Source organism: Antechinus flavipes, chromosome 3 (genome assembly GCF_016432865.1).
Source record: "Antechinus flavipes isolate AdamAnt ecotype Samford, QLD, Australia chromosome 3, AdamAnt_v2, whole genome shotgun sequence".
NCBI lineage: Eukaryota > Metazoa > Chordata > Mammalia > Dasyuromorphia > Dasyuridae > Antechinus > Antechinus flavipes.
The window spans coordinates 410,214,451-410,229,383 of record NC_067400.1 but is presented as its reverse complement, the minus strand read 5'-3'; the positions used below and the strand labels follow the sequence as shown (position 1 = coordinate 410,229,383).

At 32.2% G+C, this 14,933-nt stretch overlaps 1 protein-coding gene across 3 annotated transcripts in view; it reads right to left on the bottom strand.

Annotated features, from left to right (window-relative positions):
• ZNF385B (zinc finger protein 385B) overlaps window positions 1–14,933 on the bottom strand; it is a 531,497-nt gene that overhangs the window by 353,679 nt on the left and 162,885 nt on the right. For 2 of the 3 annotated variants that reach the window (XM_051986113.1, XM_051986114.1), the window contains exon 2: window positions 11,026–11,331. In XM_051986113.1, the coding sequence (XP_051842073.1) occupies window positions 11,026–11,329 (304 nt within the window). In that variant the 5' untranslated portion in view covers window positions 11,330–11,331. Of the gene's footprint in view, window positions 1–11,025; window positions 11,345–14,933 lie in introns of those variants that run through there. The other variant, XM_051986112.1, reaches the window with a different exon arrangement.

Genomic DNA, 14,933 nt, shown 5'->3' with positions numbered 1-14,933 from the left:
ATAAAATTTGATTTTCTCAGGAATTCTGACTATAAGTATGCAAAAGTCAGGTTGTTAAGGAAAATGAATAAGCTTTAATCATACTTTATCAATTATTTTGTAGCACAGTCAATGACATTCTATCAAAGTAATATTGCTTGGTTACATGAATAAAACACTCATTGCACATGTTAGGGATGGAGAGGGAAAATCTATTGGCATATTGAGACAGAGTGGTAGAGGGGAAAATCCTGGATTCGAAAAAGGGGATCTCAGTCTGAGACTTGACTTAAACCTTTGCTACCTATGAAATTTTGAGCAAGTCACTTAATCTCAATTTTTCTCCTCTGCAAATTGGTGGAGACGGGAGTTGTATTCCCTTTCAAATTTACAGATAGATTATAGCATCTTCTTCTTATGAGACAGCACTACACACTGAAAAGAATACTGGATTTGGTATGAGAAGACCTGGGCTCAAATTGTGGACATGTCACTTAACCCTGGCTCTAGTTATTAGTGGACCTTAGTTATTGTCATTCAATTGTATCCAACTCTCTGTGATCTCATTTAGGATTTTATTGGCAAAGAAACTGAAGTGATTTGACCTTTCCTTCTCATTTTACAGATGAGAAAACCGAGCAAAACATGCCCAGGGTCATACAGCTAGTAAGTATCTAAAGCTTGATTTGAACTCAGGATGATGAGTCTTCTTGTACTTTGGGCTTGGAGTTTTATCCACCTAGCTGACCATTGACCTTCCTCTTTTCAGGCTTCAGTTTCTTCATCTATAAAATGGAGATATTGGATTTCTATCTAATTCTAAATCTATGATTCTATGAAATTTTCATCTATTCATGATTCAATCAAGTACAACTTTACTTCAGTTAAGTTCACCTATAACTTTTCACTGACATCTTAATTTGAAATCATATCATTTTATCATTGTTCACTTCTTTGGAAAACAGTTGGAAGGTGAAATACATATTTACAAAGAAGAGCTATATTTGTATGTCCTTTCTGAAAGAATTCATGAATGGATCTACTTTATATTAAGAAATATCACTGCTCTAAAATGTCGTCACTGCATACTCTCTGCACTTATGGCATACTTATGGCACCACCCTGTGGCCATTCTCTAGAATTAACTTTTGAATTTATTCCAAAAGTGAAAAAAAATGGTTAGCAAAAGAAACTCAAGGAGGAATTTGGGATGTTGAAACTATGTGGGGTGAATTGTGATTTCTATGGAGGATGCTCCATAAACCTTGTCCAGTAATAAAAATGAGAGAAAGAAACTATGCAAACACTAGAAGAGCAAAGAAGTGCACTTCCCCAAAATAAAGGGGGATTTGATGGATGGCATTCATTTATTTGATAAGCATTTATTAAGTGGCTACTATATACCAGACACTGTGCTAAACCCTAAGGATATAAAAAGGGGCAAAAGCTAGTCCTTGCACTTCACTATCTCCCAATTTAATGAGAGAAACAACATACAAACAAATATATACAAGCTATATAAAGGATAAATAGGAAATAATTATCAGAAGGAAAGTATTGGAACTCAGAGGGATCAAAAAAGGCTTCTTCTAGAGGCTAGGATTTTAGTTGGAATTTAAAGGATACCAGGGAGGTCAAAATTGACAGAGGAAGGATACATGGAAAGCAAGAAAAAAAAAAGAGAAACATTGATTTAGATCTTAAAGAAATCTTAGAATGCATCCAGGCCCACCACCTCTCTTAATAGATGAGAAAAGCAAGGCCCAAATAGGTTGAGTAACTCATCCAAAATTTTAAGGGAGATAAATCATGAAATCAATATTGGAACTGAGCCTTCTGACTCCCAATCCAGCACACTCTACTGTGTGTTTTGTTTATATACAAGCAAATGATCTGTTAGCTTAACTTTATAATTTCTAAGAGTCAAAGATTAACAGTGCTAAAACAAGCAATTCTCTTTAGAAGACTTGAATTTAAGTGAAAAATCATACAGGGAGATATAAGATTATGATGTGTGTACATGTGTTTTCTAATATGTTGCCAGTGATGTGTGCTTGATTCATGTTGCTCTTCAATGTCATCCTAAATATAATTTCAAGATAAACTAGTTGAACATGGAAGGATAGGAAAGAAATGTATGGTACCCATAGAGTTTGCAAATGCAAATGCTCCTTTAGAAGATCTCTAGGTGGAATGTACCTCATGTGGAATAGGAAAAAGAGCCAAAATAAATGCTTCTATTCCTTTAATCATACTTAACCCTTTCTATTACTTCTTGTATTGGAGGCTTTAATATTGCAGGACAAAACCAAAAAAGGTAAATTAACTTCTATCTATGCTGAATGATAGAGATTAACTTTTATTGGATGATTTGGTAAACATTATGTTATTCAGTAGTTAAATGCATTTATTTTGTATCACTTTTTTCCATCTCTGTCATTTCATTTTATTGGGAGTTGAGCAGCAATATGATGTGGGATAATGTCAAGTCAACAAAGATTTAAACTCTTACTATTTGTCAGGAATTATGTTAAGCATTAGGGAAACAAAAAGAGACAAGACAGTGCTTGTTCTCAAGGAGTTCACAGTCAAATCCAGGAGATAGCAAATAGCTATATACAAATAAGATATAGACAAGATAAATTGAAGGTAATCCCCAAGGAAAGATAATAAAAATTGAGAGGGATTGGGAAAGGCTTCTTACAGTAGTTGGAATTTTACTTGATTTTAGGAAATCAGAAAGAAGAAAAAAAATAAAGTGGGAGATCATTCCAGCCTTGGAGGCCAGCCATTAAAAATGTGTAGAATCTGAGATCGTCCACATGTAAAGAATAGCTAGGAATGTTAACCAAACATAGAATATATAGAAAGAAGTAAAGTGTAAGAAGATTGTGAAAAATAAGATGAGGCCAAGTGATCAGGGCTTTAAAAGAAAATGACTGGAGTTAGAACTTTGCATTCTAACAACTGCATATTCTTTGTATTGATTATATTAAGTCCTCACTTGTTTACCCAAACTCCAAAGAGGATTTGTTACTGGGAATTCAATTAGATAAGCATTTAATAAGTATCTACTTTTGTGTCAGATAACTCTGCTACTTCTGTGATACAAATACAAACCCAGAACAGTCTCTGCCCTCAATGATCTCTACTTGGGTGGTTGAGTGAGTGATAGTTCTGGTAGTAGTGAAAACAAGATGTACCTAGATAAACAAATAAATACAAAGTAATTTGGAAGAGCCAAACAAAGGAGGGATTAAGAAAAGAGATTTTGTAAAATGACACTAGCTCTGAATCTGAAAGGTAATTATGGATTTCTAGAGTTAGAGATGAAGAGGGAAAATATTCCAGGAATAAGGTATAGGCTTTACAAATGCACGGATTTAAGAAGTAGAATATTGAATGTCTTGTTTGGGAAAGAGCATTAAACCAGTTTAGCTAGAGTAATAATGAATGTGTGAACTGGGGCAACATCTAATCAACTTAGTGGCCTTTTTTCCTGAGTCATAGCATCTCCATTGCCTAAGTGTCTATGTCCCTAAATACATATGTCCTTAAGTAATTAAGTATCTAATTACCTATATAACTAAGTACTCTAGTATCTATGTAATTAAGTATTCCCAAGTCACCTAAAAGGCAGGAGCAGTATCAGATACTTACTCCTTCCCCTATTCAAGTAGCTGGCAAGAAAGATAAGGGAAGAGTAAAGTGATTATAAAAAATTTACCATTACTGGACTAAGTACCCACACATACATGAAGTTGCAGCAGGGGAGAAGACCTGCCAGAAATGAAGGATCTCCCTCCATTCACATTTTGACTTAACCAGGTTTCTGCACACCAAAAAAAAAACAAGGAAATTACAATAACAACAAACTCATTTTCATATAAAAAAGGGTTTCCTATTGCCCCCAAAGACATGCACTAGAATTCCTAAAAACAATTTTCTTCATTACTGTCCAGACCAATGATAGTGAGGGACTTTTAGTTGCTTTGGAAGAAGGGTGCAAACTTCCTCCCATATCTTTTTTTGTGGGAGAATAGAGTTGGGTGGAGAATCTCAGTTGTATCTCTTAAGGAGATTTTTTTTTTAAATTTTAAACATTTGAATACAAATATGCCAAAGTTTTTCCATCAGAGTTTTTTTTTTTTTTTTAAATGGTACCTATGTACATACCTGCTTATGTCTTCAGGTAATCAGTTTGGATCAAATTAAATCAAATTAGACCAGTTTGAACCAAATTGCATTGGTTTGAATTGTAGGTTTTTTTTTTTTAATAGAATTGAAGCAATGTAGGGTGGCTTGGACTGAATTAACCCAGTTTCGATTGGTTTTAATCAAATTGAACTGGTTTAGGTAGCTTTGAACTAATAGAGGTAGTATTTTGGTATTTAACTAAATGTCTAAATAACTAGTTATTTAACTGAATAGCTAGTTAGCTAAGCATCATAATAATGAATATGAAGTAACTAATTTATTGTGGAACCTAAGCATTTATTATAGCTCTACTACTATCTACCTATGTGCTGGATTAGCCTGATTATGGCATTGAGGGACTAAATAATAACCTTCAAAGTAAAGAACTTATTGCTTTTTTATATAAATACCTGTGTATCCAAGTAACTACCTATTTCTAAACATAAGTGGTTGGAACTCTTTTGAGCTACATTGGACTGGTTAAAATCAGACTTTTTAATGAAAATCAGATTAAAGCCTACAGAATGAGTTTGAACCAGTTTTGGTAGCTTTGAACTGGATTGCATTGGTATAGACCAGTTTGAACTGCTTTGGATCAGTTTGAACTTTATTTTTGTACATTTAACTCAATTCATATGTAATTAGGCACTTCAGTATCTAATTAACTGATTAACAAATATCTAAATACTTCTGTACTTAAGTATCAAAGTATTTAATTTATAAATTAACTGATTGCTTAAGTGCCTAATTACCTATGTTTATGGGCAGGCAATATGACCCTAATTATCTGTGCTGGTGGTTGTTCTTCATTTTCTAAGAGGACCAAAATGACATCATTCTGTTAGAGTTAAGTTATAGTGTTTCTGACTATGGTCGATCAGACCAACACAAGCTCAGAAACTACCAACATGAGCTACTACAGAAATAGGGGCATAAATAATTCATGTGAACATTTGGGGTGGACTCTCTAAATTTGCACATCTTAAGTTTTTTTTGAGTTACTTCAATTCTGCTTTGAGCACCTTCTCTGATGAGACACTAGGTTGGGTAGTCCTGTGCCAGGATCTCCCATGTTTAATAATCAATTCAAAAATTCTTGAGAGACCATGAATGTCCTTATATTGCTTTTTCTGACCATCATGGGAGCACTTGCCTATGTGTGAGTTTTCTATAAAATAGTTTGTTTAGTAAGAGTACATTTGGCATTTGAACAATGAGGCCAGCTCAATAGGGTTGTGTTCTTTGCAGTAGAGTTTGAATGTTTGGCAGTTTAGTTCAAAAAAAGACCTTACTGTCTGTTACCTTATCCTTCTTCAGAATCTTCCTAAGTACCAAATTACATTTTACCTAAATTTCTATGTACTTTAGTAGCTAAATACTTCCAAGGTCTAAACAGTTTAGACTAAACTGCAATGAACAGGTTAGCACCAGACTTTTAATTGGAACCAGATTAAAGTGTATTGATCTTATTTAGACTGGTTTGAATAGGCTCAGATCAATTTGAATTAGTTGAACCAATTTAGACTAGTTTGATCTAATTTAAATACCACTTTTACTTATGCCAGATTAACAGGAAAGAAGTGATTTAAACAATGATAGGCCATTTATTTAGCAAATATGAGTCCACAAATAAAAGTGCATAAATAATAAAGTATCTAAATTTCTCATTGCCTAAGTACCTTTGTACCTGAATATATACCTAAAAGCCTCCATACCTAATCACCTAATTAACATAAGTGACTGATTATCTATGTGCCTAAATTCCTAAATAGTTATAGCCTGCTTATATACCTATGTACCTAATTTACCCTATCCCAAAATTCCCTAAGTACCTAAATACTAAGTACCAAGTACCCAAATATTTTAATTAACTGATTATCAAGTAGCTAATTAACTTTGCTTGCATGCCTAGGTACCTAATTAACAGATTACCTAAGTGCTCAATTTTCTATGGACAGAACACTTGCTATGTCCCTAATTAATTATGTGCTTGATTTCTTTAATGACATCATTAAGTATTTAATTAACAGATTATCTAATTACTTATATATGTGAGTAACTGGCTATATCACTAACTAATCACTGCATTACCTAAGTACACACACACACACACACACACACACACACACACACACACATATATATATATATATATCCTTTTGTATCATCAGTTAACCAGTTTAGACTAGCTTGAACTGGACTGAATCAATTTGGATGAGCTGGAGCCAGCCAAACTAGTTTGAATGAGTTTGAACTTGATTTCCATTCAGTTTAGAATAATTAGAACCTTAATGAACTGATATGAACCATTTGTACTTATATGACCAGTATGAATGCATTTAAACCAAATTAGGCCTGTTTGAACTTGTTTAGATTGGATTTAACCAGTTCAAACTGTGGAGTAATTTTTTTTACACATGTAAATACATAAATACCTAATTACCTACATACCCTAGTACTTAAGTACATAATTACCCAAAATACTTAAGTGCCTATTTTCTTAAAAACCTAAATGTTTAGTGCCTAAGTACCCAAGCACCCAAGTGCTTATATCTCTGAATACTTAAGTACTTAATATATAAGTATAAAAATAACTATACCTAAGTATCTAATTACAAAAGTACCTGAGAATTTTATTACCAAGTACCTAAGTATTCATATCCCTAAGTAGCTAATAAGTAAATGTCTAATTACCCAATTACCTGACTACTTAAATATTTAAACACCTATGTTCCTAAATATCTAAATACTCATATATCTAGAGATTTATGCAAAGAAACATTAGATATTACATGGTGTCTTCTTATAATGGACACATATTGTGTCACTAGTTATAAAAGTTAAATAATATAAATTGTCCTTCCTTTGTAAATTCTTATCATATGTGCCATTTACATGGACTTGTCATGGCTAAAGATAAAATATAGCTGATTCTTATAGGACAGAAGGAAATTAGCAAGTTCATTGATTGTCTACAAATTTTTCATCAAAGTTATTTTAAAAAAAGAGATTCTCCACTTTTACTAAAACCATCTGTACTGATGAGAAAAAAAATAACATCTCCACAGCTATATTTGAATTTTACACATTTTGTACTTCATAGCAGAGATTCAAGCTTAGTCAATACCTTCATTTAATTATGACATTTCCTCCACTAAATCTGTTATTTGTTCATCATAATATAAGTATGATAATACTATTAATAATGAGAATATTAATTCATTAGTTATCCTGCTGCAGATACTTTCTTGGTATACCTTTTTAAAAATTTTAATAGCATAGTAATTACATACATGAAAGTATGCAAGGATAAATTATTCTACAATAGAAAGAGTAGATTATGGAAGCTTTTAAAAATTATTTAAAATAATGTTATTCTATAACTTAGAGGTTAAGGCCTTTGAGTGGCCAGTCTAACAATTTAAAAGACTTATGAGATTTCTTAAGTGCCAAATATTTTCCATCATGATTAATCAAGACTCAAGTGGAATTAGATTTAATTTGAAATATAAATTTCTTCAACATTATTTCTAGCTTGATTTTCATATGTAGACTATTTTCACTTAAGTGCAATAGAGTTTAACATAAATTATGACATAACATGACATAACATCACACATTCTTTTTTTTTTTTTTTTTTTTAACCAAGGCAATAAGAATCAAGTGACTTGCCTAGGGTCACACAGCTAGAGAGTGTTAAGTGTCTAAGACCAGATTTGAACCCAAGTCCCCCTGACTTCAAGACTGGTGCTCTATCCACTGCACCACCTAGCTGTCTCAACATCACACATTCTTAAATCATATATGGGGAATTATCACATATAAGAATTTCCCCCTAGATAATCAACTAAAAAAACAATAGTATTTAACTTTAGCAAAGTTGCAGGATGCAAAATAAACTCACATAAATCATCAGCATTCTTATACATCACTAACAAAATTCAACATCAAGAAATACAAAGAGAAATTCCATTTAAAATAACTGCCAATAGGATAAAATATTTGGGAATCTATCTGCCAAGGGAAAGTCAAGAACTATATAAGCAAAACTACAAAACACTTTCCACATAAATAAAATCAGATTAAGCAATTGGAAAACTATCAAGTGCTTGGATAGGTTGAGCGAATGTAATACAGATGACAATACTACCTAAACTAATCTATGTATTTAGTGCTATACCAATCAAACTCCTAAGAAATTATTTTACTATTTAGAAAAAATAACAAAATTCATCTGGAAGAACAAAAGGTCAAGAATTTTAAAGGAATTAATGAAGAGAAAATCAAATGAAGGTGGTCTAGCTGTACCAGATCTAAAACTATATTATAAAGCAGCAGTCATCAAACCATTTGGTACCGGGTAAGAAATAGAACAGTTGATCAGTGGAATAGGTTACATTCACAGAATGAAATAGTCAATGACTATAACAATCTAGTATTTGACAAACCTAAAGATCCCAGTTTTGGGGATAAGAATTCACTATTTGACAAAAACTGCTGGGAAAATTGGAAACTAATATGGCAGAAAGTATGTATATACTTATGGATATGTATAGTGGGTATGTATAGACCCACACCTAACACCATATGCCAAGATCAGGTTTAAATGGCTTCATGATCTAAACATAAAGAATGACATTATAAACAAATTAGAAGAACATACCTCTCAGATTTGTGGAGGAGGAAAGAATTTGTGACCAAAGAAGGAATAGAGATCATTGTTGAACACAAAATAGATAATTTTGATTATATTAAGTTAAAAAAATTTTGTGCAAACAAAACTAATGCAGACAAGATTAGAAGGAAAACAATAAACTGGGAAAACATTTTTATATCCAAAGGATCTGATAAAGGTGTTATTTCTAAAATACATAGAGAATTGACTCAAATTTATAATAGTTCAAGCCATTCTCCAACTGATAAATGGTCAAAGGATAAGAACAGACAATTTTCAAATGAAGAAATTGAAATTATTTGTAGTCACATGAAGAGGTGCTCCAAATCACTATTGATCAGAGAAATGCAAATTAAGACAACTCTGAGATACCACTACACACCCGTAAGATTGGCTAAAATGAGAGGAAATGATAATGACCAATGTTGGATACTGATACCATGACACTGATACATTGTTGATGGACCTGTCAAGGGATCCAATCATTCTGGAGAGCAGTTTGGATCCCAGTAGAAACACTGCTGGATCAAAAGGTATGCACAACAGTGTTTCTCCTGGGATTATATTCCAAAGAGATCTTAAAGGAGGGAAAGGAACCCACATGTGCAAAAATGTTTGTGGCAGCCCTTTTTGTAATGGCAAGAAACTAGAAACTAAGTGAATGCCCATCAATTGGAGAATGGCTGAGTAAATTATGATATATGAATGTTATGGAATATTATTGTTCTGTAAGAAACGACCAGCAGGATGATTTCAGAGAAGCTTGAACTGATGCTAAGTGAAATGAGCAGAACCAGGAGATCATTATACATGGCAACAACACGACTATACAGTGATCAATTCTGATGGACATGGCTCTCATTAACAATGAGATAATTCAAACCAGTTCCACTTGTACATTGATGAAGAGAACCATCTACATCCAGAGAGAGAACCATGGGAACAGAGTGTGGAACACAACACAGCATTCTCACCTTCTCTGTTGTTCTTTGTTTACATTTTGTTTTCTTTTTCAGTTTTTCTTTTTCTTCCTTCTTGATCTGATTGGTTTTGTGCAGCAAGATGACTATATAAATATATATACATATATTGGATTTAACATGTATTTTAACATATTTAATGTGTATTGAACTAGCTGCCAGCTAGGGGAAAGGGTAGAGAGAAGGAGGAAAAAATTTGGAACAAAAGAATTTGTAAGGGTCAGTGTTGGAAAAATTACCCAAGCATATGTTTTATAAACAAAAAGTTTTAATTAAAAAAAAAAGAATTTTCCTACATAGAGAAAAAGAGGCATTTCTAAAGGCTTCTTTACCTCTGCTAAGTGCCTATTAAACTAAAATTTACAATTATTTCATTTTTTGAGAAAGAGTGCTTATTTGTGTCTCAAACTTAAAACCAGATATAATTTCCACATTTTGTAGTAGTCTTCCAGAAAGTACTATTTCTGTTTATTTATTTTTGTCCTTTCATATGGACTCTGTCAACAGGATGATGATGAAGAAAAAAAAGCACTTTCCCAAAGGTAAGATAAATGTCCTAAGACAAGTCAAGAATTGTAATAGGAATGTCAAAACTAAATTTTTGCTTCTATTCCAACAAGTAATAAAAGTTAGGAGTGGAATTGTTGGGATTGACCCTGTGAAGGTAGGATGTCCATTTTGTTAAACCAATTCCATTTTGCTTCTTTTAGCTCAGTAATCGGTATATTACTTGCAATTAAGTAAAGGACTACAACACTTGAAATGCACATGATTCAAATTTTTCCTGTTTGATGTAATAATATAAATAGTCAGTATTTAAATATTCTATGTACTCTAAATTATTAAGTAAAAAACAGATTCAGATAATTGAAAAGAATTGAATTTTTGGTGAGAAAAAGAAATGATCTCATTTGTTCATTTTGGAAAAATGCTTCAAAAGTACATTAGGAAATTTTCACACACTCTTTGAATACAAGAGGGCTTATGCTCTGATGCACAAATTATGTTAGACATCAATAACCAAAAACTGAAAAGTGATAAATTGTTCCTGAAATTTACCTTGGCAAGAGAAGATAACATCATCTTATACATCACAGTTATAAAGAGAAAAACACATCTTTCCTAAAAACCATTTTTTCTAATAGAAAAGATGTTCATCCATGTAAATAATGACCTCTTGATAGTCTCACATACCTGTACTTGTTCCAACCAACAGTGACCCAGGGCTGGAAGAATGTGCAGGAACTTTCCCATCATTCAGTTGCTTCACCCTCTTCAGGTGTGATTTCCCATTGTAATGGACCTGAGCCTGAGCTGCAGAATTCAGCTGAATGTTGCATACATCACAGAAGGAAAAGAGAATTTTCTTTTTTTCTTTACTTAGTTGAGAGTCAGACCGTTCATGCTTTGGTCCTTTTTCTTCAAAACCTCGGAGAAAGGTAGACATATTCATAATTCCATCTTCGAGGATGTAGTCAGGGCTTAAAGGACGCTTCATACCTATAGAAAGAACACATAGTCCTTGAAATCAGAAACTGACTGGCCATTTATTTCTCACCATATTTAAATTTTAAAATCAGAATACATCACGCAGCCAAATTCAGCAGAAATTCGTTCATACTACCAAGTACCAAGTGTTAAGGAATTCTTTCAAAGGTTGTTGTTGTTTGTCCTTTGCTCTCAAAAAAGACAACGGCATCAGGGAGTTGATGCCATTACTTGCAAGTAAATTGGATTGAAGTAAGGAAAAGCTGTGCAAGGTTACCTGCCTCACTTTCGCTTCCTGAATCACCTGGGCCCAGTGGCTAGATATGGATCAGGACAACTAGAGATGGCAAGCATGAATTAAGTGCCTACTATAAACAAGCACAGTGTTAGGGAATGTCAAAGTTCTTGCCTTCATGGAGCTTGAAGTTCAGTAAAGAAATACATATAATAAAGCAGACAAATAGTTATTATACATAATATTATACACTTAGCATATTTGAGATTTATCAAATATAGCTACTTAAGATCACAGAATTTCAGATTTGGGAAGAACTTTAGAGGTTAACCAAAATTTGAGAAGAGATTCCTTCTACAACATAATTGATAAGAGGGCAGAAGGAAGAAGGGACACTGTTACCACTTTAACCTCATCATCTCACATCTGGACAGCTGAAATAGCCCACTATCTGGTCTTCTTGCCTCCACTCCAATTCATTATACACTAAGCTTCAAATTGGTCTTTCTAAAATGCAGATCTGACTATATCATTTTTCTATTTGGTTAACTCCAGTGGTTCCCTATTACATGTGAGACCAAATATAAAATCATCTGTCTTTTCATAAAAAAGCCTTTTCCTAATCTTCTAGCCCGCTCATACTCCTCCATATACTCTGTGATCCAGTAACACTGGCCTCCTGGATATTTTCTGAACACCAAGTAGATGAATTTTTAAAAATATAGCTCCCCAATACTGTAAAATAGATACAAAACATGAATGGACAAAAATTATATTTCTGTGGACAAAGCATCCATATATAGAGTATGTACCTCAAGTGGAGAAATGGACCACATGTAGAAGGGAGAGAAAGAGTAAGAAGAAGAAATATTGATATCCTCATATGATATTCAAATTGGAAAGTAAAAAAGAATTGGAAGTTGGAGGTATACAAGTCTTGTATAGATGGGCAAATAAATTTTGTGGCTAAATTGAATAAGAAATGATTTCATGGGATTTTTTTTGTCATAATAAATATTTTCTAAAGTAAATTTAATATAGGAATAATTGCAGTCTATGTGCCAAAAGTTGTTATAGAGAAGATGAAGAGGTCTTAAAATTCTGTGAAGAACCTCCACATTAAAACAATAACTAATGACATTAAATATTGGCAAAAATGTGTTAGAAAAATGATAAGGGCATAAAGTAAAAGAAAGGTTAAAAGATTTATATTTCTCACAAAAAGCTCCAAATTAGATATTTTAATATTATATATTTAATATCAATCTTTTTACATTTATTTTTAAGATTTTTGAGGTCTAGATTCTCCTCTTATCCCCACTCACAATTAAGAAACCACATGTGAAGCTATGCAAAACATCTCCATAAAAGTCAAGTTGTGAAATAAAACATGGATCTTCCATCCTAAAGAAAATAAAAACCCTCAAGAAAAATTAAGTTAAAAATAAAGAGAGAGATAGAGAGAGAATTAGAGAATGGTTAGATCTGTATTCAGACTTTATAAGTTCCTATTTGGGGTTTGGATAGGATTTTTCATTTTTAGTTCAGTGTAGTTGAGGATGATTGTCCTACTGAAGACATCCAAGTCATTTACAGCTAGTCATCTCAGAACCAATCCCATTGCTAATACTTTGTATACAGTATATTTCATTTTGTTCATAGAGGACTTTCCAGGTTTTTTTTTTCCTGAGAGCATCCTACTCATCATTTCCCACAGAATAATAATGTTCCATCAGAGAAACTTGCTTCAAAATTTTTTTAAATTCATATTGCTAATTTTATTTCCTCCCATTTATTTTCTCTCTCCTTTCACCCTGTCCCTTCTCAAAAGTGTTTTACTACTGATCATTCCCTCCACCAATATGTCCTCAAATGACATATAAATGATTTCAAAAAAATTGAATACAGTGAATGTGGCAAACACTAAATTATATCATAAAATTAAAATTGTGCTTTGGCTGTGTATAAATAGACAAAATAGACAAAAAATCATTATTGATGTTAGAACTATTCCTGAATCAACATATAGTTTCATCTATTTATTTATTTTATTGATTGTTATTTATTTATCTGATTTATTAGAGGAAAGATTAAAAGAAAAGTAGCAGAATATTTTCATTTTTAGTGTATTTATTTATTTAAAAGAAATACAAATTAGAAGAAAAGAAAAAATTGTCATGCACACAGCAAAATGTAAAAGAACATTAAAAATACAAAGGAATAAATTTCCATTTCAAGAAAGCATATATAATAAATAGTATTCATTGTATTCAGAATGGTCCTTCTTTTCTTTGCTTCCTTGTAGGTTTTCTTTTCTTCTCCACTGTGTACTTTTAACTTTATTCTTTTTTTCCCTTTTCTTCCTCACAATCTCCTCCAAGTAGGCTACATTTATATACATACATGCATACATACATGCATATATACATATATTTATAAACATGCATATATATACATAGATATCTATAATACAAATACATTCATATATTTATAGAAAATATGTGTGTACACACATACACACACACACACACACACACACACATATGCAAGGTTGTACTATGCTTATTTGTCCTCTTTTTCTCTGAAAGTAGATAACTTCATCTTCTTAAATCCAAGTTTTTCATATTTTTCTAAATCTACCAGCTCATCATTTCTTATACTAACAGCAATATTTCAACCTCATACTATCTGTTTTAAATAGTCTAAAATAATATTAATTAATATGGCTTGCATATAATGTATTTCCATATTTTCTCTTTTGATTGTTTTTCATTTTAACTTTATGTTTGAGATCAAATATTATTACTCTATTTTTTCCTTTAAAATTCTATTCCTGATCATTAATATCATGTTTGTGTATATCTGGTTTCCTATTACTGCTGACTCCTCAATTTTATTTCTCCTCTACTTTGCCTTGCTATCACTTGACCTACTTCCCACTCCAAGGACCCCTCCCTTATCCTCTTCTCTACCCTTTTTTCCCCACTATTTCTTTTTGCTTTATCCTATTTCCATTAATTTACACGGCCTTATTTACCCCTCCCCTTATGCTATTTCCTCTCCCTCTTATTTCTTAATAAATTTTGAAGACTTTTATATGTATATATATATATGTTTGTATATGAGTTTATATGTGCACCTTATTCATATAAACTAATTACTCTTTTATCTTTTCCTATATGGCTTTGTTTTTTAGAATCATATCATACTTAGCTCTATCTCAGTTTTTCTTTCAAATAACCTACTTACTAATGATAATCTTAGACATATGGTTTACATTTTCACATATGAACTATAGTTTGTCCTAATATTTCTCTTCAATATTATATGTCAGATTTTTATCAAGTTCAGGCCTTGAAAAATCCTGTAAGTCTGACAC